This window comes from Fragaria vesca, linkage group LG3 (assembly GCF_000184155.1).
Source record: "Fragaria vesca subsp. vesca linkage group LG3, FraVesHawaii_1.0, whole genome shotgun sequence".
Lineage (NCBI taxonomy): Eukaryota > Viridiplantae > Streptophyta > Magnoliopsida > Rosales > Rosaceae > Fragaria > Fragaria vesca.
Window position 1 is genome coordinate 27,716,990 of NC_020493.1, and position 26,273 is coordinate 27,743,262.

Here is a 26,273-nt window from a genome sequence, read left to right on the forward strand (position 1 = left end):
TCTCTTCTCTCTCTTCTCTCTCTCTCTTTTTGATTGGATGGTCATGCAGACCAGCAAAAACTGCTGGTTGGCAAATCTGAATCCTTGTTTCTTGCAGAGCAAAATATCTTTCCTGGTAGCTACTAAAGGGACACGTGTAGGGTCTAGATCTTTTCTTATTGGTCACGAGAGTGCTGCTCCTGAAGAGTTGTTATGAGGGAAAGGATAGCAGCTTCACAAGAATCCTCAAGAACACCTGCACATTTGAAAGCCATGCGCTCACTGTCAAGGTCAAACTTTTGACTTCTTCTGACTTTGATAAACTGTTGTAGCTCCTTGATCATTAGCCCGTTCATCACCATTTTCATCAAGGTTACTCACCTCTATGAGCTTAACAGATCTAGCTATCCCCCTTGGCTGATCACTGCTATGAGTGTTATTCCAAATACACACAAAATGCTTTTCACATACGGAGGCTCGTTTCTTTTCAAAAGTACAGGTTTGAAATGCTGACCATTGAATTTTATTTGATGAACTTCAACGACTGTGATTAAAACAAGCCAAAATGGGTCGTTTGAAAGAGTGATCAAGGGCGGGTTCAATATCTGGTTCAAATCACACACACACACATTGCTTTCAGATAAGAAGGCTCGTTTTATTTTAAAAGTAAACATTTGTAACGTTGGTCATATATTGGATCTTATTAAATAATGAACTTCAGCGGCTGTGATTAAAACAAGCCAAAATGGGTCGTTTGAAAAAGTGATTACAGGCGGATTCAATATCGATCTGGTTTAGTCTTGGATTCTACTCGAGTCGAAAATAAAATCACTTTGCAAAGAATGAAGGCGAAGAGAAGCAGCTGCACCCAAGAACATTGAGCACAAAGTTGAATGAATCCAAAGGGTGAGCTCCATTAGTCTTAGATGGATCAAGTGTGAAGAAATAATTGAGGGGCTAAGTTACGGATCATATGATCAGTTTATGTCAAAATAAGTAAGTAAATATGATTGAAATTGAGGGCTAATTTGGTATTGTTGTGATTTTAAAGAGAAACTGTTGCTGCTGTATTTCGAAAATAATCAAATTGTGCATTAAAGTAGTTTATGTTTGGTAAATATTAATTTTAAAAGTGATGTCAAAATAAAATATATTAATTTCTAATAAATAACAACAATTTATAAAAGCTACATTGAGGTTGCTTAAATGCTGGGGCTGTAATGACTTGTATTTATTTATTTATTTAAAAAAAAAACTGTTTTTCTCTAGTTTAGCAAATACTATTAAATAAAGATTAAATAGAAGCTGATTTTTTATTTTATTTTTTAAAACAAATCTACACCAAATGGGGCCTGAGTCAAGGGTCAGATCATAGGTAATAACACTCGTTCTGAACATGTGACGATTATGATGTATTTTCTATGATTGGGACACACTAAAGAGGATAGTCAAAAGAGAATCTTCATATCGAACGAAAAGCATTGATTTTTTTTTTTGACAAGCATTGATTGATACAATTGTAATTCAATATAGCCATGTACTAATCTAATCTAGCAATGCACTAATCTAATCTAATCTAATAATTTTATAGATTTGGCGGGAACAAAATGGAATAAACCAAAGCCTGATCACATACACTACACATTCCACCATGTATCTTACTCTTCCCTGAATCCCAGCCGTCCATTGTAGCCACATTTACATCTCAACTGTCAAAGGAAACTCTCACCCGGAAGCCTTAACAAAACCCTAGGTTCCTCTTCTTCTAGCTCATCTTCTTCTTCTTCAATTTTCGATTCTTCAAGCTCCAAAGTTTGGGCCTTTCTGTATGAAAAGTTGAATTGGCAAAGTACCCAGTTGGAATTTGGGAATGGAGAGCAGTAAGAAACCCAAATCAAAGGCATCGGCAAAGAAGCCCAAAGATAGTGTTCTCGAGCAGAGTCAGTCTCTCTATGCTTCTCTCTATATAAAGATTGTGTCTTTTTGTATTGGGTTTCATTTTGATTGGGTTTTTTGTCTTCAATTTTTTGTTGCTGCAGAATCTCCAGCTGAGTTTTTCGCTGAGAACAAGAACATTGCTGGGTTTGATAATGTATGTTCTTTTCGTTTTTTCTTGATTTGTTTTTTAAGATAAAGTTTGAATCTTTTGTGTGAAATGTAGAGGATGGAAGTTTGAGAATTTGAAGTGTCTGACTTTGGATGTTTTAGCCAGGGAAATGTCTTTATACTACTGTGAGGGAACTTGTGGAGAACTCACTTGATTCGACGGAGTCGATATCGGAGCTTCCTTTGATAGAAATCACAATGTGAGTGCTAGTTGTGTTGCATGTATGCAGATTGTTCGACGTAAATGTGATTGAGATGGGTTCTGATTTGAATTGGTTTTTTTGTACAGTGAAGATATTAAGAAAAGCAAGTTCAATTCTATGATTGGTCTTGTTGATCGAGATCGTGTTGATCAAGAATTGTATGATGATCATGAGACAGAGAAGGCTCGTGAGGTGTGCATATTTATGATTTGACTTTTGTCTTTTGTCAATGAATGTATGATAGGGAGGATAGATTAGGCAAAGAAATCAAGAACCCTTTAAAGAAATAAAAGTTCTTTATATACGTTCTTTGATCTGGGGTGTTTGTGTTATGGGGCTTCAATTTGTATGAATCTTACCTGATAGTTCACTTGCATTACATGTAACTGAACTTCTTGTATTTTTGAAAACCAAGACAAAGAATGACTTCTCTGCCTTTGTAGTTATCTCTATTGGGTTCTCTCTTATTCTCTTATAATATTCTATCACTCATGAATCTTGTTATTCATTTCATCATATTCAGAAACGATTAGCAAAAGAAGCTCAAGCCCAGGAATTACAAGCAAAGAATGCTTCCCTCGGAAAGAAAACTAAAGAGCCTGCAGCTCCAAAGACCATGAAGGGTCGAGGTGGGGCTGCATTTTACCGGGTTACTTGCAAGGTATGTAACCTCCAACCATACTATTGTTTCCTATGTTCATGATATATACTGATCTGATTCTTTGTAGCTCTGCTTACTGACTTTCATTGGTTTTAAATGCAGGATAATGGAAGAGGAATGCCACATGATGACATTCCAAACATGTTTGGACGAGGTTGTGAACAAACTTTGATATCAAAGTTTTAAATTTAGCAAGAAATGTATTGCATGTAGGCATGTAATTTGTTCTATCATAAATGAAAGTATAATTCTGTTGGACATCTTTTAATTCTTCTGTAAATATATGATATCATACAGTACTGTCTGGGACAAAATATGGCTTGAAGCAGACACGCGGAAAGTTCGGTCTAGGTGCAAAGATGGTAAGCATTGTGATATCTGGCCTATTCTCAAGAAATTGTACTGGTATTACAATAATAGTTGATACACGCACACTTACTCACACACCCACATGCACATGCACACGCATCATTGTATGATCGGGTTTATGTGCTTGCCTACTTAATCCTTTAGGTATTGAACCGAAATTGATGAGATATGTTCACTTATGCAGGCATTAATTTGGTCAAAGATGAGTACAGGGCTTCCTATAGATATCTCTTCATCAATGAAGGGCCAAAATTATAATTCTTTCTGCAGGCTGGATATAGATATTCATCGGTATGATTTAAATATGGGACAGTCCTGAATATCATATCCCCTAGGTCCATAAGTGTGTACTGTTTATACCATTTATTTGCATCAGGGATCTCTGATGATTTTGATTCTGGCAGTAAAGAAATATAGTTTAAGCTCTTTGTTGACTATCATCCGGTCTTTCTTTCAACTTTCAGGAACATACCTCATGTTCATATACATGAAAAACGGGATAGCAAGGATAGGTGGCACGGTGCTGAAATCCAAGTTGTTATTGAGGGAAATTGGACAACTTACCGTGTATGTACTTGATCAGTTGCTCCTTTCATGTTGATTCCTTTTAGTTTCTTTAATGTCATTTTTGATAAAATTTGTTCAAGTTAGTTAACCAAGCTTTTCCTGTTTCATTAGCTAAAAAATCCATTCTTGGCATGTGCAGTCCAAGATATTGCATTACATGCGACAAATGGCTGTTATCACTCCTTATGCTGAGTTCATTTTTAAATTTGTATCAGATGTTCCCGAGTATGATCTCTCTCTGTCTCTCTGTGTATATATTATATTGTATTTTTCCTGGACAAATCTACACTAGCATTTTACTTTCCATGCAGTAAAAACGTTACCATAAGGTTTGCACGGAGAACTGATGTGATGCCTCCTGTTCCTCTTGAGACAAAGCACCATCCCTCATCTGTTGACTTGTTGCTAATCAAACGCCTCATTGAAGAAACTTCAAAGCAGAACCTTTTACAGTTTCTTCAGCATGAATTCGTTAATATAGGAAAGTCCTATGCTGAACGACTAATTGGCAAGTCTTTTGGCTTTATTCTATAAAGGTCATACCTGTAGAAAATTGAGGACAGTGCTTAATCAAGTCTGTATGATATGATGTGCATGATATCTAGTATAAAAAGTTGAAGGAATTTGTATATCATATGGAGATGCTGAAGAGCCTTTCTGTACTGTTAGGACGGGAATGGATTTCTTATTTTGTCTCCATACCAAGTTACTTATTTGGTGCTGCTCCTTAGATGCTTAATTTTATGCTGTTTCCTTTTTAGGGGAATTGGGTCCTGAGTTCAGTCCGAAGATGCCTGTGAAATCTCTAACTTCTCAGCAAATTGTACGCATCCATCAGTTATTTCGGCAAGCCAAGTTTAATGATCCAAGTGGTGATGTAAGAATATCTTGAATCTTTACTTCAATATATCCTGTCAGCATGCAATTCCTATGTTATCTTGGTAGTGATTTCCCTTCCTTTAATTTCCAAGATACTTTAGGCATTGTTTGGCCTATTACTTAGTGATTCTTCCAGTGCCTGAGTCCTGCAGGGGAATACAATCTCCGTCTAGGGATTATAAAGGAGCTGCATCCAGAGTTGGTTGCTACTTATTCTGGAAGGTTGTTTTTATTCTCACTGTGCTGGTTCTTGTATTTTTTTTCCATTCCAATATTTTTTTTCTCTACAAGTTCTTGTAGGAGGTCTCCATTCTTTAATGATCTTATACTCTGTTCTATTGATTGATCGGCATTTAAGCTGATACCAGTTCTTTAACTACATCATCTGCATGTACTATACAGCGCTCAAGTTTTTGAAGGTCACCCTTTCATTGTGGAAGCTGGGGTCAGCGTTGGTGGAAAAGATGTCAAACAAGTAGGTGCTTCTCTGTTAATATTGACATGGGGTGGTAGATAGGTCTGAAATTGTAAGATAGACAGATAGTAAAGAAAATAGTTAAGATGCACCCTTAACCCAATTACTGTATTTCCAAAAAGTACCTTTTTATGTTGTTGTATATATAACTATATAACAAATGGGGAGTAGGAAAATGTGGGCATAGTGAAAAACAAAAAGTAAAAAAGTGAGCATAGCGCTTCTTATTGTCATTATCATGTTAGCGCTTCTTGAATATGTAAAAAGCTGTGGAGTTTGGATAAAATAAGGATTAACAAACCAAGAGGAGTCTGCATGTATAGCTTCTTTTTCTTCATTGTAAGTTTACATGACTACCAGTTTAGCACTACTATGGATTGATAACATTGATGGTTCTTTCTGGTTTCTATTGTAGGGTTTAAATATTTTCCGGTTTGCAAACCGGATTCCACTCCTTTTTGAGCAAGGTGCTGATGTGGTCACAAGGACTGCCCTTAAGAGAATCAAGTAAGATACAGAGAATTCCTTGAGTTTCTTTTGTGATTCGTGACTTCTTTTTGGATTGGGAGAAAGAATCGTCTGTTAAATGACTTATATTAATACTATTAGAATGCTACATAGTCAAACTTCCAATATCTATATAACAATGTGGCAAATATATTCTCTCAGTTGGAGTAGTTACAAGATCAACCAGACTCAGGATAAAGTTGGTGTTTTTGTGAGCGTTGTAAGCACAAAGATTCCCTTTAAAGGAACTGGGAAGGAGTATATTGGAGATGATATAACTGAAATAGCTTCTGCTGTCAAGGTATATGATTTTCATTTTATAACTTGTATCTTCATTTATGTGTATTTGTATGCAACTAATTAACAATTATCTCCAGTCTGCCATTCAGCACTGTTGCATTCAGCTGAAAACCAAGATAGTGAAGAACATACAAGCTCGTGAACAAAAAGAGAGAAAACGGAATTTGAGCAAGTAAAACTAATCAGTCAATTGGTCTACATTCTTGATTTGCCCTGAAATGATAATTTAACCCTTCTTTGCTGCACAAACTGAAATAACTATCTAATTGCAGGTATGCTGAAAATGTTGCTGGTGCTGTATGTGGTGTACTGAAGCAAATGCAACAAATACAAGCATCAAAGAAGAGACGTTATGATGATAAGGAAGCAGAAGTACTTAAGAAACTGTCAACTGGGATGATCACAAAAGAAATGGTCAAGGAAAAGCTTGTACAACATGTTGAACAGGTGAGGCGATGCTTGACATGTCATTAGTCTCTTTGATAAGTAGTGTGTGCTCTTTTCCCCTTGATTATTTTCGAGGTTTTGGTGTGAATCTAATCATATTGAATGAGTTGTAGTAATCAATAGTGAGGGTAATCATCCAGTAAAATAAGCATAAATTACTTCACAATATTATAGGCAGTAATGTCCTGAAATGAACCATATGCCAAAGGCACATTCTGAGCTCTTTGGCTCTGGAAACTACATAGAAATCAAATGATAGAATCATGTAATTGTCTCCCACACATGGTACTAACTTGTAAATGATGTTTAGAACATGCCGAGGGTGGGAAAAGCGCCAGAAATCTTCAAATTTCAAACATTAGTTAGATGTAGACATCTACAACTCTAAGTAGATGTCCACTGTGTATTGGATTGCATGCAGTAATATTTGCTCAAAATTTGCAGGTGGACTCGGAGATGGCAATGGAATTTGCTGCAAACAGTGGAGTGAGTGAGGAACCCAGAGAATGTATATATCTACAATCATTAGAAGCTGCTGAAGATAACTTTATCGACTTGCATAGTCCCCTATTTGTCTTTCGGCTGTTTTGCTAGCAATCTGTTGGATACCAAACATCCAACTCATTCTTAACTTATACGAAGTAAAAGTGCCATTGTAATTTGTTCAATCAAAGTTCATTGAATCTAAGCTTCATTCTTCAGTTGCCATTTTTGCCAAGCCCCAAGCCCCAAGCCCCATAATGTTTCTCACAACACTTCATATTACCTATTTATGAACAAAACCAATCATCATTGCTATATTAATGTCATTGGAGCCGAACAGTTCTATACTTGGACGGTTGGACATGAAACAATTTGATTGAACAAAAGGAAGGTGGCTTTCAAATTTCGTTATTGTAAAAAACAAAAACGTTTACATTAAAAAGGAAAGCCATCAACTCTGGGAATTAGAAAAGAAAGATACCCACTGACTATGGGTCACCATCTCACCCTATAGCCCAGATTATAACTGAAACCAAGCATAGATCTATATAAAAAGAATAGGAAGGTTCAATACCCAGTTGCTACATCCTCCAAAAAACCAAGAACTGCAAACTGGGTTTTGGCAAACAATGGCAGAAGCACCCCAGATTGCCATTTGTGGAGCTGGTACGTTTGTGAAGACCCAATACATTCCAAGGCTGGCTGAGATCTCTAACCTTGTCAATCTTAAAGCCATTTGGAGCCGTTCAGAGGTACCCTTAAAATAAACTTATCTTATTTTTTTATTGGATTTGGATCGTTTAACATAGATTTAATCTTCTATTTGGTGCAGGAATCCGCTAGAGGTGCTGTTGAGATTGCTAGGAAACATTTCCCAGGAGTAGAATGCAAATGGGGTGATCAGGGTCTTGAGGAAATTATTGCAGATAGTTCAATTCTTGGTGTTGCTGTGGTTTTAGCTGGCCAAGCTCAGGTATAGCTGATACTAACGCTTCTTTTGTTATTGAATCATAGAACCTAAAGCTTGGCAGTAGAAAGTTTTATTCTTTTTAGCAATTTTCGTGTAAGTGGATCTTATTATGATGAATGGATTACATGAGTACTATAATGCGAATGAAGTAATGATCCGTTAGTTTTAAGTGTTTTGGTTATATCTGCAAGTAGAATGTAGAGCCATTTTGATGTGGTTGTTAATTCAAAATATAACATTACCGCTTGTCCTCATTTCATCCAAATTATACTTCCGATGAAATGGAAAGACTATATAGACATGAGGATGTAATCAAGTATGTGAGATACAGCTTTTTGGAGATAGTTTAGCACACCGTGTTATATAGATTTGAAGATGCAATGTAGTGTGTGATATGAACCAACTCATGCAGGTGGATTTCTCACTGAAGCTGCTCAGGGCAGGGAAGAATGTCCTTCAAGGTTAGTTTCTAGTTTTAATATAATTGTATAGTTGAATTGCCAGAATGATCTTATTCATTCTATGAGACTGAAAGTTACGTTGAAGAAGTTTTAAAGCCATCTCCACCTCCAATCAACTGCACAGCCTGGTGCCTTTGTTTAGATATGACAGAAAGATTACATTTTTGTGTTGCTAGAATAAACTATCTATCCGTTCATCAACTACAGTGGACTAAAATTTGCCTTCTGTTTGTCGTTGCTGTAAACTATTGCTTGGCCAACTTGATGGACTTGAAGAGAAACCAGCAGCTGCTAGTAAGTTGGATTCAGTTTACTTTTATGTGATATAACTGTCTTTCTATATATATTTTATGACATCCTAATTTGGAAAATGTTGGTTATTTGTTATGTTGTTAGTTTTACATGTTCTTCTGTTTAATCTAAGTTACTTATTCTGTTATGCAGCTACAAGTGAACTTGAAATTGCACTGTCAAGTTATAAATCTATTGTTGCAAATACCCCCAATAAACCAATATGGGCTATAGCAGAAAATTATCGATTTGAACCTGCTTTTGTTGAGGTACTCTTTCTCCATTATTGATACAGCTTGACAATGTTCAACTTTTGACTGCAAGACCCTCAATTTCATTTTCACAGGGCAAAAAACTAATGACTGAAATTGGAGATGTGATGAGCATCCAAGTTATTGTTGAAGGATCTATGAACAGTTCAAACCCTTACTTCTCAAGCTCTTGGAGGCGAAACTTCAATGTATGTATCTCTATATAGCTGATAACTACAAAGTTCTCCCTTGTTCATTAGAAACCACCACCAAACATGACCTCTGCGCAAACTACTGCTCAATGTAATCATGTATTGAGTCTGACTATGAGCGAATACACAACTTAAAATCAAGAGGACAGTTTAATCAGAATTCCACCTCTAGTCATAGACTTGTGACTAATGGGAACACCTATTGCTCAATCCATGCAATTAAATACAAGTAACAAATAGTCAAATATAGTAAATTTCTCTTACATGGTTGTGATGACATACGTTTAATGCCTGATTTTATTCCTGAGAGCAGCATGTAAATAATTTGCTATTTATGTGAAGACGGGATTTCTGAGATGCTTTGCTTGATCAAGAAAGTACATGTCTTCCGTGCTACCTATTTTGTTTCTTTTCTCAGCAAGTTTAATATCCCTTTGTGGCAGGGTGGTTTCATTCTTGACATGGGAGTACATTTCATGGCAGGACTGAGGATGGTAACGTCAGATATTTAATTATTTAGTGAATAAGGGTGGTATGCTTTGTTATGCTAATACTGAATTCAACCATAGACTAAAAAGTTTGATCTTCTGAATCTCATTTGAGTCTCTTTTAGTACCAGTCTTTCTGTCTCTCTCTTGACCTTTAAATTGCATAGCTGAGAATTAGATAGCAGTACTCTTGTAAACTGAGTGCAAGTATGCATCTATTATATATTGTTCCTGCATGATGATAAGTGAGTTTTCTTTTAATAATATATGAATGTCGTTCTTTCCCATTCATTTGAACAGCTTGTTGGGTAAGATGTAGTGTGTCTGTCACCTTAAACCATTCATGATACCATTTGATCTCCACCAGACTATTTGTCATCTTTGTAACGTTTCAATCAATACATAAAACTCATTTTTTCCTGTTCCTTTGAACAGCTTGCTGGATGTGAGATAGTCTCAGTGTCAGCTACAACGTCTCATGTCGACAAGACTTTACCTCCCCCAGATAACATATCCTCTCTCTTGTAAGTTACTACTGGGTATTGTTAGCCTGCAGAACCTTTTTTCTGCTCCTAAATTTTTCCTTTTTAAGAACAAATTCTAAAGGCGAGTACATATTTCCTTGCATCAGTCAATTGGAGAATGGGTGTTCTGGGATTTTTGTTATGGTGGTCTCCTCAAGGTCTCCCAAGGCATGTCCTACAAGTTAATTTCACTTTATACTCCGCGTATACATAAAACTTTAGTTTCTGATAATGTTATACTATCAGATAGTTTGGCGATTTGTTGGCTTGAAGGGAACACTGGAAGTTGAGCGTGGAAACCAAGATGGAAGACACGGCTATGTGGTAAGTTGAAAACCATCATACGACTTCTGTGCTGGAGGTAGAGTGTGATTTATATTTTTTTGGGTTTGTGAGGACAGTTTATCTCATCAACTCTGAAATATCTATTGAATCAACTTGTAATGAGTTGACAGTTCTCAAATCTCAATTGCTTATGACATAATATGACAGGTCATATTTTACAGTGCTGATGGACAAAGGAAAACCTCCTTCTACCCATTTAGTGGAGTCACCGAAGAATTCATAGCTTTTATTAATGACATAAAGCAAGCCACTTTAAAGGTAATTGCAGATGCTAATCTTCATGGTATAATAATGTTTACATGTCATGTTTCTTGATTTTTGGGTTACAATTTTGGTGGCATGTCTGTTGGTGCGCGAGACTCCCCAACATCCTCTAATTGTGTTCATTGCATCATTGCAGAAGGGAGCTGGCTATGAAGCTGAGCCTCGCATGTCATTTCTGGAAGGTGCTAGAGATGTTGCTGTTCTAGAGGCAATGCTCGAATCTGGAGGAAAGCAAGGGGCACCAGTCCTTGTGAAGAAATTTTGACAGAACGATAAGATCTCTTACTTCTGTATCTCTCTCTTTCTCTCTTCCTCCGCCCCTAATTGCATTATTAAAGATTCTGATTGAGATGCTTCATCAGTTCAGTTTCTATTGTGAAGAATTTATGTTGAAATGAAGAGGGAACATAATTTTTGTAACGATAGTTAAAACTTCTAAAGGCTGTTTGTTGCCTCTGTAAGGATACCTGGATTGTATAGGAGGAGAGTTTAGCTTATGTAACTACGTATTCATCAATAAATCATAGTTACTTGTGCAAATCCTTTTTTTATATTTATTTTTTCATCCTTACTGTAAGTTACTAAATTAGGAAAGCTAGAAAGACGAACTGTTTCACTTACCAGATTCGTATATCATCTTCACCAAACAAAAGATACCAACTCTGTCCTAATCTATCTACTGCTAAATTTTAAACCGCAAACACTTTCAATCCATACCCTGGCAATTGGTATGATTGTGATATGGAATTCCAAAAGTTGAAAAGAATTGTAGGTATTGTTGTAATTTTCTAATTTGACTTGAAATAGAAGCATCTCAGTTGTAGTTGTGGACAAAACATTGAACTGTTTCCTGCCCAACTATGAAGCTTGCGTTTGCTGGCTTGGGTACATAGGCAGTTTCTCTTTTTATGTAAGATGGACCATTTCAAGTCAAGTCCCATTCTTCAACTGCAAAATCTTGATTAAGGAATGACATGATGCAGTTGAGGAAATGGATCATTTTGTTAGCACTACCACATGTAGCATTCAATTGATGAATGACATATCATACCAGGCTTATATAGATAATAAGAGCACCATTTTTTGGAAAGTCCCGAAGATTTTAGTGATTTTAGTGTTGCGGATTATTGGAACTCTTAGAGCTGTTAGATTAGTTTGTAGTGTGTCAACACAGTATATTAATCCAACTGCTCCTTGTTCTAGAGTTTCAATAAGGAAGCCATTAAATCTAAGTCTTACTTGTGGTTAATGTGTCTCTGTCCTTTATCCTGCTTCTCTGAGACATTTTAAATTCTTAATGGCATTGTTTCTGCAAAATAGAACCCTGGTTCAACCAAAAGGGGTAGCTCACTATTTGTTTCATTGATTACACATTCTTACTGCATTGGCATTTAAATTATCAACCTGCCAGCTCCATAAGGAAAAGGCTGATTATGTCCTGCAAGTCTGGTACATTTTTCTTGCATGCCAACTGTTGGTGTCACATCAAGTTTAGAGTTAGTGACACAGAAATGGAAGCCTTGTTTATTTTGTCTCCTCATAATATTGGTAAAATGATTTTTCTACCTAACAAACTTACTGAAAATTATACAGCGCACCCGTCCATCTCCGCCGTTCATTTTGAAAAAATCAAAAGTCCGCGTCAAATGGACAGCGGAGATGGACGGGTGCGCGGTGCACCCGGGTGCGCTGAATACGCTCTCCCTACCTACGTGACTCAAACTTTAATTACATTTTTTCTTCTATTATTGTTTCTTCATTTTCTTTGAATCACTTGATCATGCACCCATCTGGAAAACAGATATCTTGTGTTCTTTTTCTTTCTTTTTTTCTTCTTCTTGTAGTTCCATACTTTTGTTACAGTTCTAACTCAGGTAGTCATACAAATCTGGGAAAAATGACCAATTTATGATAATCCAATCATGTACCTAACAGAGATCTTTCTCATTATTTTCTCAACTGCAACATCAAGCAATCAAGCATTGTGGGGCTAGAGCTTAGCAGTTTTCCTTCACAAACCATGAATGACATTGATGATATATGAAAATAGGGGGTTACCTTTTGCTTTCCCATTGGCCCATGAAATTAACCTCTCTTATGATAAGAACTGAAATTCTGGTATGGATATGGAACCACTGGCCAAGTAGAATACTTATTAGCATTTTGATCAAAATCATCAAACAAACATCAAAGCTTAAGACTTCAACTATGATTGGTGTCCATGCATTTCCATGGTCATTAGTATTCTTGTGATGATTCTGAACCTTAGTGAACAGCTCAAGATCTCCCTCCCTTCTTTAGCCAAGACAATTTTAATATGTGACAATGACTATATAGAAACATACATATAACTATGATGGAGATAGGGGATGGGTGCAATAATGTTGGAATAACTCTTATGCAATGCTTTGGGGTTATCGTCTATCGTAGTATCAAGTAAGAATTAATTTGACTAAATCATGTAACCCGATTTTCAACTTGTTAAACAATTTAAAAAATACAATATATGTCTACATAGTAAGGATTTTATACAAGTGATGAAACAGAGAGGAAGATGTTAAGAATTACATAGCAATTTCTGCGTGTTATTTGTAGAGCCCAAAAATGTTCATTACAATGCCAAACACATGATTCAGAAAACCAAGAAGATAAAAAAATAGAACACAATTTATTTCTCATGACCAAGAAACCACTATTCCAAGACCAACACACCCTGAATGAACCAGCCAAAACCGACCACAACCCCTCGCACGTGTGCCACGGGTTCTACTGTTCTAGTCTAAGTGTGTATAACCCCTTCCCCAAAAAAAAGAGAGATAAAAATTCAAAAAAGAATATTAAATTAAAATAGTATAGAAGTTGGTACAGTGTAGGTTGAAGTGTTCTGTGTAGACTTGTGCTCTTTTTATAGGAAGATTCAGTCTTTCTTCACAGATCTCAGCCCCACCTCACTCTTCACCTTCCCTTTCCCTCACACACAAAACCCAATTCTTCTATTTTCATAAACTTGGAGATTTTCCATTGCTGCAGTACCTGAAGAAACAGCACTGTAGCTTAGCTAACAGTACCTACCCAAGGTCAGTTTGAACTATCTTACTTCTCTCTCTTTGAAGCTCATGCTTTTGTGAACTGAAAGAAGTTGGCATTACTTGTTGAGATGAACAATGCTTGCTTTTAGGAGTTCTTTTTCTTTGAGTTAGATATAGGTAGGTTTGAAAAATGTGTTCTTTTAGTGTAAGTAGTTGTTGTTGGTGAAGTTAATGTGTGATGTTAATGGAACTCTGAGCTTACTTCTTGTCTGGAAACTTAAATGGGTTTTCTGGGCTGGATCTGTGAGCTGTGAAAAATATGCTATATTTCGATTTCTGAAGGTAATAATTACTTGAAGAGATTTATTGCATTATTTTTTCTTTTAATGTTCAGTGTGGTTGTCAGAAAATTTAAAATGAGATAAATTCATACACATGTAAATGAACATAAATGTGGGAAGGTATTGTGAAAGGAAAGAACTTTATGTATATCTCTCAGTTGAGTTGTGTATTAATTTTCTTTGTGATCCCAAACATGTGAAGGGAAAACAATATAAGATTTTCAGTTTATTTGTTCTTGCATGTTCTTCTCACGAAACCACAAGAGGGTATTTTTTAGAAGGCTATCATATTGATTTCTTGATTGAAATTTCGCAGGTATTGAACTGCTTTTGGGTTGAAGCTCTCTGATTAGGTTCTTTCTTTGGAAACCATTGATAAAGCTTTTACCTTTTCTTCCAGCCTCACAGCTATTAGGCCTGTAATATCATTACTGAACATTTGGGTATTGGTATGTGACATGTTGAGGTTGGTCTTGTAGTGATAGCATCTCTTTAGAGAAATATCTTGTTTCAAAGCTTTCCCTTGATTGCTTAGTTCACCATTAAGCTAGAAAAATGCAGAAGCCTCCGCAGTCTACAGATTTCGCTTTAAAGGAGACCTCGCCCAACATTGGGGCGGGGTCGATCACAGGTGACAAGCTCTCTTGCACCTATGATCTTGTTGAACAGATGCAATACCTTTATGTTCGGGTGGTAAAAGCCAAGGATTTACCTGGAAAAGATGTAAGTGGTAGTTGTGATCCTTATGTTGAAGTGAAACTTGGTAACTACAAGGGAGTCACTAGGCATTTCGAGAAGAAGTCTAACCCTGTATGGAATCAAGTATTTGCTTTCTCCAAAGATCGAATTCAAGCTTCCATTTTGGAAGCTGTGGTAAAAGACAAGGATGTTGTGGTTGATGATTTCATGGGGAGGGTTATATTTGAACTAAATGACATACCGAAACGCATTCCACCTGACAGCCCTTTGGCACCACAATGGTATAGGCTGGATGATCGAAAAGGTGTTAGGGTAAAGGGAGAGCTGATGTTGGCAGTTTGGATGGGAACTCAAGCTGATGAAGCATTTCCTGATGCTTGGCATTCAGATGCTGCAACAGTTGGGCCAGAAGGTGTGAATAACATTCGATCAAAGGTGTACCTCTCCCCTAAGCTTTGGTATGTAAGAGTTAATGTAATTGAAGCTCAGGATTTGTTGCCTACTGACAAGAGTAGGTACCCCGAAGTTTTTGTGAAGGTTGTCTATGGGAATCAGGCATTGAGGACTAGAATATCACAGAGTAAAAGTATCAATCCTATGTGGAATGAGGATTTGATGTTTGTTGCTGCTGAACCATTTGAAGAGCCTTTGTTTTTGACTGTGGAAGATAGAGTGGGATCAGGCAAAGATGAAGTCTTGGGGAAGTGTGTCATTGCTTTACAGAATGTGCAGCGGAGGTTAGACCATAAACCTGTTAACACAAGGTGGTTTAATCTAGAGAAGCATGCAATTGTAGATGGGGAACAGAAGAAAGAGATTAAGTTTGCTAGCAGGATTCATTTAAGGGTTTGTTTGGATGGCGGGTATCATGTTCTGGATGAGTCGACACACTACAGTAGTGACCTTAGGCCTACAGCAAAGCAGTTGTGGAAACCAAGCATTGGGATTTTGGAGCTCGGGGTTATAAGTGCAGTGGGACTGATGCCAATGAAGGCGAAAGATAGCCAAGGAACCACAGATGCTTATTGTGTAGCTAAATATGGGCAGAAATGGGTTCGAACAAGGACTATTGTGGATAATTTTACTCCCAAGTGGAATGAGCAGTACACATGGGAGGTCTTCGACCCGTGTACTGTCATTTCAATTGGGGTTTTTGACAATGGTCATATACATGGGGGTGATAAAGGGGGAAAGGATTCAAGAATTGGGAAGGTAAGGATACGGCTATCTACACTTGAAGCTGACAGGGTTTACACACATTCCTATCCTCTTCTTGTCCTGCATCCTTCCGGCGTGAAGAAAATGGGCGAAATTCAACTGGCAGTGAGGTTTACATGCTCGTCTTTGGTTAATATGTTGCACATGTATTCACATCCTTTGTTGCCAAAAATGCACTACATTCATCCATTGTCTGTAATTCAGCTAGATAGCTTGAGGCATCAGGCTATGCAGATCGTCTCAATGAGGCTCAATCGGGCTGAACCACCACTGAGGAAAGAGGTGGTGGAGTATATGCTAGATGTTGATTCGCATATGTGGAGCATGAGAAGAAGCAAGGCCAACTTTTTCAGAATAATGGGAGTTTTAAGTGGGGTGATTGCAGTAGGAAAATGGCTCGATCAAATCTGCAACTGGAAGAATCCTCTTACAACCATTTTGATTCATGTCCTTTTCATCATATTGGTTCTTTATCCGGAACTAATTCTTCCCACTATTTTTCTTTACCTGTTCCTGATCGGCATTTGGAACTTCAGATGGAGGCCAAGACACCCTCCTCACATGGACACCAGGCTATCTCATGCTGATGCTGCTCATCCTGATGAACGTGATGAAGAGTTTGACACATTCCCAACTTCACGGCCATCAGACATTGTTCGAATGAGGTATGATCGACTGAGAAGTATAGCAGGGAGGGTTCAGACTGTTGTTGGTGATATGGCAACTCAAGGCGAAAGATTTCAGTCTCTTCTGAGTTGGAGAGACCCAAGAGCAACCACTTTGTTTGTTACTTTCTGTCTGATTGCTGCCATTGTTCTCTATGTGACGCCATTCCAAGTTGTGAGTCTTCTAACAGGAATTTATGTGTTGAGGCATCCCAGGTTCCGCCACAAGCTTCCTTCAGCACCACTCAACTTCTTTAGAAGGTTGCCTGCAAGATCAGACAGTATGCTATAAGTAATTCAGCACAACTAGCTTTCATCACTTGTCATCATAAGTGATTATTTCATTAGTCTGCCTGAACTCATTTATGTTCTTATGTTTTAAGTTATGTTTATTGTAATCAAGATGTGTTGTTGTATTCGTAGGATTCAGTTTGAACATATCCAATGCAGAACTAGAATTTGGGGTGTCACTGCTAACTAGGTGCATTTAACTGATGAGCTAGCCTGCAACTTTAGACTTGAGGTGCATGCACCTTTCGTGCTTCTGAACCTATACTAGAACATACACAATTTATCTGCTTTTCGAGCACACTAGTCGATTTGTGCAGAAGTTTAGTGATGATATTGAACTGAAGAGGCCCATGATACATGGGTCACTCACCCTGCTGCTCTAATTAGGAGCAATCTTTGTGAAGAAAACTTGTTTGAATGAATTCACTTAGTATGCTATCCGGGGTATTGAAACTCATCAAATCTAGCATCTCACCATATCTGCATAGAGAACCATATCTTGAACAATTTATTGGTTTAAAGCAATACAGCTTCTATACCTATTCCAGATTGCTTCCAGAAACCCTGGAATGCGAAAATGCATAAGCCTCTGTAGCTTCAGGACTTTGCTTCAAAATAGCCATCACCCAATGTTGCATTTGTTGAGGGTTCAGATTCATGCATGCCAAAGGCGTCATTGGTTTAAGATGTCATCACCAGGCTACTAAAAGTGAAAAACCCAGTAGGCATCTCCATTTTGTGAAATCGCAAACAATTCTGCAACTCTGCAAGCCTACCATTTTTTAGCCATTCATTATTAAGTAGTGTAAAACATGATTTTTAGGACTTATATATTCCAGCACCTGCATGTCAGCATGTGTGTCCAAGCCTTAGTGCCGCACTATCATTTCTGAATCATATTTCTGAATTATATTCTATTACCCTTTTTTTATATGACATTCATGCGATTGCTTTGAGACCCTTAAACCAACCTAAATTAATGCAAATCAAATCCCTTCACATCAACTTAATTATTGAACCAATGTGATTGCTGTTGACCAAAAATACATAATATTCATTGGTTTAAGTTTTAAGTATAAGCTTTTTAATTATCTTCTTTTTTATGTTAACTATGAATTCAGAACTGTACTTATTAAGGACTCCTGAATAAGCAAAACTATAGAGGGTGGCTGAATGACGCCCCACAATATGTCATGCAGCAGCAAATTCATCTGAACAACCCATGCATATCTTGAAGGGCTAGCTATTTGATCAGTTCCTGATCATGACACTGTAACCTCCGGAAACAGATACATCAACGGTTATATATATAATGCAGTACTACTTCTATAGATCATCATCGGTCAGCTTCTTCAGTTTTTAATAAGAAGCTATTTTGATCAATGCTTTTCTAAAACTCGCATAAAAATATACGTATAGCTGGCTGCTGGGATAAACCTCCCCAAGTTGTTAACGCGTGCATATTGTGTTCATATATACAACATATAAAGTGTGAAATATCTTATTTGATACACGTTTCGGTCATATTTCAACATCTCCACCATTCAGTTTGTAGAAATAAATGCATAGATCACTTCTGCCAAGTTTCATTGAATTTGTTGATTGTTTGGGTGTTCATAATCGTGATTTACACAAACAGTTCTGGTTAGACATATTTATGGTCCGTTCATTGATTTAACCTAATTCGGTACATAAACGATCCTCAATTTGAATGAAATTTTGCATGAATGATCTATACATTAATATCAATAATCTGAATGGTAGAGATATTGAAATATGACCGAAAATTGTGTCAAATAATAAACTTCACACTTCAATTTTAGAGCGAAACTTCGTTCTATATATATATATATATATATATATATATATATTTATATATAAATACATGTAGTGGCGGATCCATAATTTAAAGATGGGGTGGGCTTCGATTTTAGCCGAAGGGCAAAATTTTTTTTCCCAGTACAACTATACAAAGTGTAAGAGCTCAACCAGACTTTACAATTTCATATTCTATATAAGAAGAAGAAGATTAGAAGGTTATACTTAAGGATTATCAGAGATTTAAGAAGAGTAAATAACCAACAACCCCACCAAATTGAACCAATGAAATTCAATTATCATACTTACAATCATGTATTAAATAGAGGAAGAAAAGGATTACAAGAGTTGGGTAACTGAGACTAAAGAGTAGAACAACTGAGAAATTGAGGAAGTGAGGGACTGAGAAATTGAAGATTAGAATCGTTGAGAGGAGGAGAGATGTGCGACCATAGCTGGGTGCAGAAATTGAAGGCAGGGCAGATTAGGGTGGAAATTGGGTGGGATGAGTGCATATATATATATCACAAAAATAAAATATATATACATAGTTTTGTTTTCAAGTCTAAAATTCTCGGTTGGGCTCAAGCCCTACCAAACCCTAAGCTAGCTCCGCGGCTGAATACGTGATTATCTTGCTGTTGGTGGAGTCCTCTTAATATATACATAAGTAATGATCTTCCTGTTCTTGATTGTTTCAGATTAATTACTAATGTCTGCGTACGTTGTATGGAATCTGTAGATACAGTGGCAACTATGCGTAGAATGTACTACGAGCACTCGAGTGTGATTAGATTCGTACGTAAGAGGTGGTCGATCGTTTGCTTTCAAATAAGTCTAATAGCTAGCTTAAACATCCTTATTATTTTTAAGCTAACCAAGCTTAATTATCAATACTACTGTGCATATATGTTATGATGAAAATGATCGAGACCAAAGGCTTTACCACGTACTAAAGTCTGACCTATGCCAGAATGAATACACCCATTTGTATATGTATAAATTTTATATCTAACTAATCACAGCTAGAAGTGTTTGTTTTTCGAACATAAAACTCATCAATATTCTTCGATCAATATCGATTTGTTAATAACCATGCAACAGCCAACATGCATGCCTTTCGAACATGTTGTAAGCAACATTTTGACATTAGGTTGTACAAAGCATCCAGTCGTCTCTAAAAACTAACGCCGGGGAATTACAATAGGCTAGGGTAAAATCTGCAGACAGTATGTCGATGAATTAACAAAAGGATGATTTTTGTCGATCTGGTTCCCGAAATTAATGACACAATGCTAGCTGCGCAAACATTTTTCAAGTCCTTAAGTTATGACAATGTAAGACAGGGACATCTCAGGCATCGATAACATGTCAATCTGCCGTCCTAGTTATTTCTTTAAAATTGTTAAAAGGTTTTGTTAACAATAATCTATACCAACTCATGTAGTGCAGATTAATGAAATGAAAGCCTAAAGCAACGGTGGTCTTACGAATAAACTCTAAAAGGGTGAATGTATGTCAACAATGCATGTCATGTAATTTTGCATTATTGAACTAGTCGTAGTGTAAGCTATTGATATACAAAATTGCAATGCCAAATGCAATATGACATGCGAATGATATCTTTTTCTTCCCCAATATGTCCCAGAACTTGCAGAGTTAGACTATTTCAGTATTATTTCTTAAACGTATTGAAATCTATGATGACGAAACTTACCAGAAGTAGGAGGCTTTGATTAAAAATACTTGATCGAATTTGCATAATACGCGGACCCAATTACCACAAATAACTTCTTCAATTTTATAATTTTGAACATCTGATACATGTATGCGACTTGTTAAACGGATTCATCATCATAACTCTTAATTTTAATTCAGTTATTTTTTGGCCGGACATTTTAAAGTCAATTATAAAGAAATGAATATGTTGGGATTTTACTATGCCAGTTTGCAGTATAATTTTGTGTTTGTCATCATTGATGATTACTTGAGCGAGGGACAGATCCATGGCAATTGTAAAGTCTAAAATATTTCTAACCATGAGAGAAAAGAATCTTGCAAATAGAGAAATGGAAAGGATTTTAGCTAGCATATTCTAATTGTCCCCTAAAATCTTGCTCCATTTGTACCATCTTAGCCATTGCCCTTTGCCCGAAGCATAGGGACAAGAACATGTCATTGTAAATATCAGCAATGTGTACTAATTTTGTGCGTTACGTTTTTTCTACAAACTGTGTCTTAGTTGATGCCATATATAATTATAAATGTGACTTTCCCTCTAAAGAACTCTTACTCTTGTTTCGAATGCCGCTTTTTGTTGTAATGATTCCCATATCCTATAACATTCCAACTGAAAACTTACTTGATTGAAGAATAAAACAGTGTTGCCGTGCGTATTTAGTACAAAGAGTTTTACTTATATGATGTTCCACATAAAAATCATGAACACTATATATGGCCTAATCGAGATGATACCAAAACATAAGAATGTGAGTTTATATCATATCCACCTTTTAGTCTATTACATATAGAAACATGAATATAAGAAAATAATGTGTAATCAATGACATCATCGTATATTTTGACTTGCTAATATCTCACTATTATTTTGTGGAGTCGTTTTCACTAAAAAGGTCTCAAAGTTTCTATTTCAATATCCCCTAAATGAAGTTTTTCTATAATAAAATAATATCATTTTTTTTAGTCGTTACAATGCAGAATATGTCGTTACATACCCTTCTGATATCGTTTAAGGATGTAGGCAGTTAATTAGAAAGTGATAATACCCACATCGGTACATAGAAATAGTACTATTGACTACACGTTTCAGATCATAAAGGCAGTAGAGACTCAGTCAGTACTATTTCAAAGATGCTAGAGATACATTTAGTGCAAAAAACTAAAGCGCTTAGATAAGAAGCAGGAGTATCCATTTCTAAACACCAAGGTAAATAAGTCATTGTGTTAGTCTTGATAGAGTAGTAGAGCTACGCTTAGCTGAGGACCTGAGGTACATGCTTGTATACAAGATATCCTCTATGAGGATAAGTGTAATGTTCAGAGAGATGCACGAGGTAGAGGTATAATGTCCCCCTCGGAGCTAAACCCTAATTTTATTATAATTAATGGGTGTGAGAACGAGCCTCATATGGGCTGAGTGTCTCTCTCCAATTTCATAAAACAAAAAAACAAAAAAGAAAACGTAATTTCATGTTCAAAGAAAATGAAGAACATTTTCGGTTTTCCTATTCCCTTAATGCTTCATAGCCATTAACAATTACGCAGTCGACTCAAACCCTAGAAACCCTACTGCCATGTTCCCTCCCGCGCGCAATTTAAAAGTATATGTTCAACAAAGATTGACAAGAAACGATCTCATGGGTTTGCTTTCTCCGCCATCCTTGGACAGATAATTGCTTCTCCAAGATCCAAGTTCCTATTGCATAGTACCTGATCGATCACCTGTATATCCCCTACCCTGTCTAGAATATCCTATTTCATTCTCTTACTTGCACTTTCTGATTAATCCGATCCTCATCTCTCTCAATATATCTGAGAATTTAATATAGTATTTGATCCATACGTGGCCGACGTTTTCAATAAACGATCGAAGAGAAGAATATATGAAACTGGAAGCGAATATCTGATCATTGGATTGAATCTATCGGAGTCACCAAGAACGTTGGGATTTTGGAAGCAAGGCAACAGTTGGGACTTTTTGTCTGGTTGTTATTGGAGGAAAACAAGCATCTGCGTATTTAAATATCAGTCCAAGTTTGAAAGATGATGAGATCATCAGCAGTAATAAGATCAGCTTTAGCTTCTTTCGGATGTGGAGGACCGGCTTATCTGACGCATTTTCCAAATTGTTATATGCCATTTGGCATTCATTGGCAACAACCCGTATTGCCCATTTCAGCTCTAAGCAGGTGAGTCACTTTCATGGTGATCATCTTTCTGATGTAGGAGCAGGTTACTTAGATTAGTTGTATATAACTGTGTAGGTGGATGTGGGGGAGAAGTTTAAGTTCATGCATTTGATTCTACCCAAACTAGAGAGATTAGAATCTGTAATATGTAGAGTAAGATGAATGAGAGTGAAGAAATCGTTTATGATATGTTATGTTGGTGGGTGAAGATCTTTGGTTTCGTTTATATGGATTCCATGTTTTTTTTTTCCTGAAGTAAGGTGATAATGGCATTGCAGGGACTATTTCATAGAGCATATTGAGTTCATCAAGCTGCCGCCCTTGGAAGGCGTAAAGTAGTTTGCATTGCTGCCGAGGTATGTTCTTGTTCTTGACACTGTAGTATTCTGAGTTCTTTTCAGCAGATAGAGACTTTTTGCATACATTGTTGTTAATCTGCAGAACAAGAGAATCGGTTGTATGATATGTTACATGCATGGTAATTAGTCTCCTAGTCTCCTATGGCCTTTTAACTGTGTTCCTAGTGCAGTTTAACTACTTCAAAGTCAAAAGAATGGTGACAAAAATAGGCAAATAGCACAACATTTACAAAAGCCACTCTTTAAATGTATTGCATGATTTGGAGATTGTTCATATCGATTATGTTTGAAACATTGTTGTTGTTTCTTTCACCCTTTTACCGCTCTGATCCGACAACAAGCTGCTAGAAACAAATTGAACTTAGTTTAAATTGAACTCAGTTTATCATTTATCTCAATAGGAGCATCCAGAAAGCTTGAACAGCAAAGGATATGGACCCTGGAAAATCGATAGAGGATCAGTTCTCCAAGCTGCATCCATGCCTGCCTCTCAACACAAGAATCGGGATAGTAGGCGCAGGTCCAAGTGGTTTGTCAGCTGCTTATGCTCTAGTAAAGCTCGGTTACAGCAATGTGACTGTGTTAGAGAAGTACCATTCTGTTGGTGGCATGTGTGAATCAGTCGATATTGAAGGTGAGAATTTCAAAACACTGTCTTCTGGTGTCTGGTTTTTTATGCTATTAGCTTTGAGTTTTGACTTAATATCTGTTTTGTACAGGAAATATTTATGATCTTGGTGGCCAAGTTCTTGCTGCAAACAGTGCCCCTATCATCTTTCACTTGGCAAAGGAGACTGCGTCTGAACTAGAGGAAATGGACTCCCACAAGCTTGCTCTCATTGACAATGCTACAGGAGAGTATGAAGATATAAAAGTTGCAGATGATTATGTATCTGTGATCTCACTGACTCTAGAACTCCAGGTTGGTTCCTATTCTTATAGACCTTATTATGTTTCTTGATTTCTCATTGTTGGCAATATTTATATCTTTATATCACTATTTCTAGGATAAGGTAAAGAACTCAGGCCGAATTGGGATCCATGCTCTGAGTGAATTTGCCTCAGACTCAACTCCATCATATCTTGAACGTCAAGGATTCAGTTATGTTCCCAAATCTGTGGCTTATGGTTACACTGCTTCAGGCTATGGCTATGTTGAAGACATGCCTTATGCATATATTCATGAGTTCACCCGAACTTCCATGGCTGGAAAAATTCGCCGTTTTAAAGGTGGATATACAAGTCTTTGGAACAAGATCAGTAAATCACTCCCAATGGTTCACTGCAATACTGAAGTGTTGGCAGTCAAACGGTATTCTGATTATGTTAGTATTGATGTGAAGAATAGTGATGGAGAAGTCCAAAATATGGAGTTTGATAAGATCATCATCTCTGGTTCTTTTCCTTTGAACTATGGAAGAACTTACAGATCACCTTCACATTCTACAGGTTTGTTTGTTACTCATGCTTTGGTTTCGTTTATTACTCATTTCGTTATTATTTGGCTTTAGTGAGATTTCTAACTACAAATTCTTAATAGCAGAACATAAAAATGAAGTGATGGATATGAGTGATGTTGAGAAGGAGTTGTTCCGTAAAGTACAGACCATTGACTACTACACTACTGTTTTGAAGGTTAAAGGGTTAGAGCATATGCCTATAGGTTTCTATTATTTTAGTGAATACATAAGCAATCCTGCGACAATTGGACATCCGGTTGCAATGCAGAGATTCTTCGCTGATACAGATATTTTCTTATTCTGGTCTTATGGAAATTCTGTCGACATTATGGGACCAACTGTGACAGAACTTGCAATTGAAGCTGTTAAACGTATAGGGGGAGAAGTAAAGGAGGTGATTCTCCTGCGCCGGTTCAAGTATTTCCCTCATGTTGATAGCCAAGGTACGTCATCGGTCTGCTTTTAGAGATTCATACCATATAGCCATTAAGGTCACTAAATTTGAAATGCTTATTGCAGCCATGACGAATGGATTTTATGACAAATTGGAGTCTGAACTTCAAGGCATGAGGAACACTTATTATGTTGGTGGGCTTATGGCTTTTGAGCTTACAGAGAGGAATTCATCGTATGCTATGGCTTTAGTCTGCAAGCACTTTGCAAATGACAATCCTTTGCCAAAGTTCCCATATGTTAAGGTAAACTCATTACTCAAAACCCCATTTTGAGGAACTACTAGTTTAAAGTTACTGATTTTCTCTTAAAATTTGGACTTGACATAGTTTACATGTCTATTTTCAGAGTTTATATTCTTTGCAACATGAGTTGGAAAGAAGCCCTACGATCATGACTGAATTGCCAGGAGTGGAGTACCCTGATTTGTTGTCCCTTGATGGCTATCTGAAGCACTGGGGCACTCATAGAGTCACTGAGAACAGGACACTTTATACTTGGATCAATGAAGAAGGGGCAGTTGCGAGCCAGAGGACTTATGCAGAACTTCATGCAAATGCTTCTTGCATTGCTCATAAGATCTTGACATGCCAAAAACCAGTAATCAAGCCCGGGGATAGGGTTCTTCTGGTCCATGTCCCGGGTCTGGACTTCATAGATGCTTTCTTTGGATGCTTAAGAGCTAAAGTCTTACCAGTCCCAGTTCTACCTCCTGATCCTTTGCAAAGAGGTGGCCAAGCACTTCTGAAGATTGAAAACATTGCTAAGTCGTGTAATGCAAAGGCAATTCTATCCACCATTAGTTATCACTGGGCAGTACAAGCAGGTTCACTTAAAAGTATGATCTCATTGACAGGTAAAAATGGAAAGTCCTCAGCTCGGTGGCCTAGTCTTCCTTGGTTACATACAGATTCTTGGGTTAAGAACTCCAAGGGTGGGGTTGTGGTAGCTCTAGAGGATGAGTCAGAGTCACAGCCTGGGGATGTATGCTTTCTGCAATTCACATCAGGTTCAACTGGCGACGCTAAAGGTGTCATGATAACGCATGGAGGGCTCATTCATAATGTGAAGTTGATGAGAAAGAGATACAAAAGCACCTCAAAAACAGTTCTAGTAAGCTGGCTTCCTCAGTATCATGACATGGGGCTGATCGGAGGACTTTTTACAGCTCTTGTTAGTGGTGGGACTGCAGTGTTGTTTTCGCCATTGACATTCATCAGGAATCCATT

General features: G+C 37.1%; 3 protein-coding genes across 3 annotated transcripts; all 3 read left to right on the forward strand.

The window, feature by feature from the left end:
* The first annotated feature begins 1,751 nt into the window (after nucleotides 1–1,751).
* Nucleotides 1,752–7,295, forward strand: LOC101307871 (DNA topoisomerase 6 subunit B-like). The gene is made up of 19 exons (XM_004295181.1): nucleotides 1,752–1,919; nucleotides 2,019–2,071; nucleotides 2,188–2,285; nucleotides 2,375–2,480; nucleotides 2,812–2,949; nucleotides 3,052–3,103; nucleotides 3,247–3,311; nucleotides 3,503–3,609; nucleotides 3,783–3,885; nucleotides 4,025–4,110; nucleotides 4,197–4,393; nucleotides 4,647–4,762; nucleotides 4,901–4,986; nucleotides 5,167–5,239; nucleotides 5,655–5,746; nucleotides 5,909–6,047; nucleotides 6,124–6,218; nucleotides 6,319–6,493; nucleotides 6,938–7,295. Exons 1-19 carry the CDS (start codon nucleotides 1,850–1,852, stop codon nucleotides 7,085–7,087), a joined length of 2,001 nt encoding a protein of 666 aa, XP_004295229.1. The 5' UTR covers nucleotides 1,752–1,849; the 3' UTR covers nucleotides 7,088–7,295.
* A 157-nt stretch (nucleotides 7,296–7,452) lies between these two features.
* LOC101308162 (uncharacterized protein YMR315W-like) lies at nucleotides 7,453–11,322 on the forward strand. The gene is made up of 12 exons (XM_004295182.1): nucleotides 7,453–7,728; nucleotides 7,809–7,949; nucleotides 8,359–8,407; nucleotides 8,684–8,701; nucleotides 8,852–8,967; nucleotides 9,045–9,158; nucleotides 9,605–9,655; nucleotides 10,085–10,173; nucleotides 10,281–10,345; nucleotides 10,424–10,497; nucleotides 10,666–10,776; nucleotides 10,919–11,322. The coding sequence occupies exons 1-12, from the start codon at nucleotides 7,606–7,608 to the stop codon at nucleotides 11,045–11,047; spliced, it is 1,080 nt and encodes a 359-aa protein (XP_004295230.1). The 5' UTR covers nucleotides 7,453–7,605; the 3' UTR covers nucleotides 11,048–11,322.
* A 3,385-nt stretch (nucleotides 11,323–14,707) lies between these two features.
* LOC101308450 (multiple C2 and transmembrane domain-containing protein 2-like) lies at nucleotides 14,708–17,207 on the forward strand. Its single transcript, XM_004295183.1, has one exon. It carries the CDS (start codon nucleotides 14,708–14,710, stop codon nucleotides 17,024–17,026), a length of 2,319 nt encoding a protein of 772 aa, XP_004295231.1. The 3' UTR covers nucleotides 17,027–17,207.
* The last annotated feature ends 9,066 nt before the right edge of the window (nucleotides 17,208–26,273 follow it).

Coding starts and splice junctions, on each gene's coding strand:
- LOC101308162 (XM_004295182.1), top strand. CDS start 7,606: ATGGCAGAAGCACCCCAGATTGCCATTTGTGGAGCTGGTACGTTTGTG. Junction 9,656..10,084: donor TCATGGCAGGACTGAGGATG/GTAACGTCAGAT, acceptor TCCTTTGAACAG/CTTGCTGGATGTGAGATAGT. Junction 10,777..10,918: donor TAAAGCAAGCCACTTTAAAG/GTAATTGCAGAT, acceptor GCATCATTGCAG/AAGGGAGCTGGCTATGAAGC.
- LOC101308450 (XM_004295183.1), top strand. CDS start 14,708: ATGCAGAAGCCTCCGCAGTCTACAGATTTCGCTTTAAAGGAGACCTCG.
- LOC101307871 (XM_004295181.1), top strand. CDS start 1,850: ATGGAGAGCAGTAAGAAACCCAAATCAAAGGCATCGGCAAAGAAGCCC. Junction 5,240..5,654: donor GTGGAAAAGATGTCAAACAA/GTAGGTGCTTCT, acceptor TTTCTATTGTAG/GGTTTAAATATTTTCCGGTT. Junction 5,747..5,908: donor ACTGCCCTTAAGAGAATCAA/GTAAGATACAGA, acceptor ATATTCTCTCAG/TTGGAGTAGTTACAAGATCA.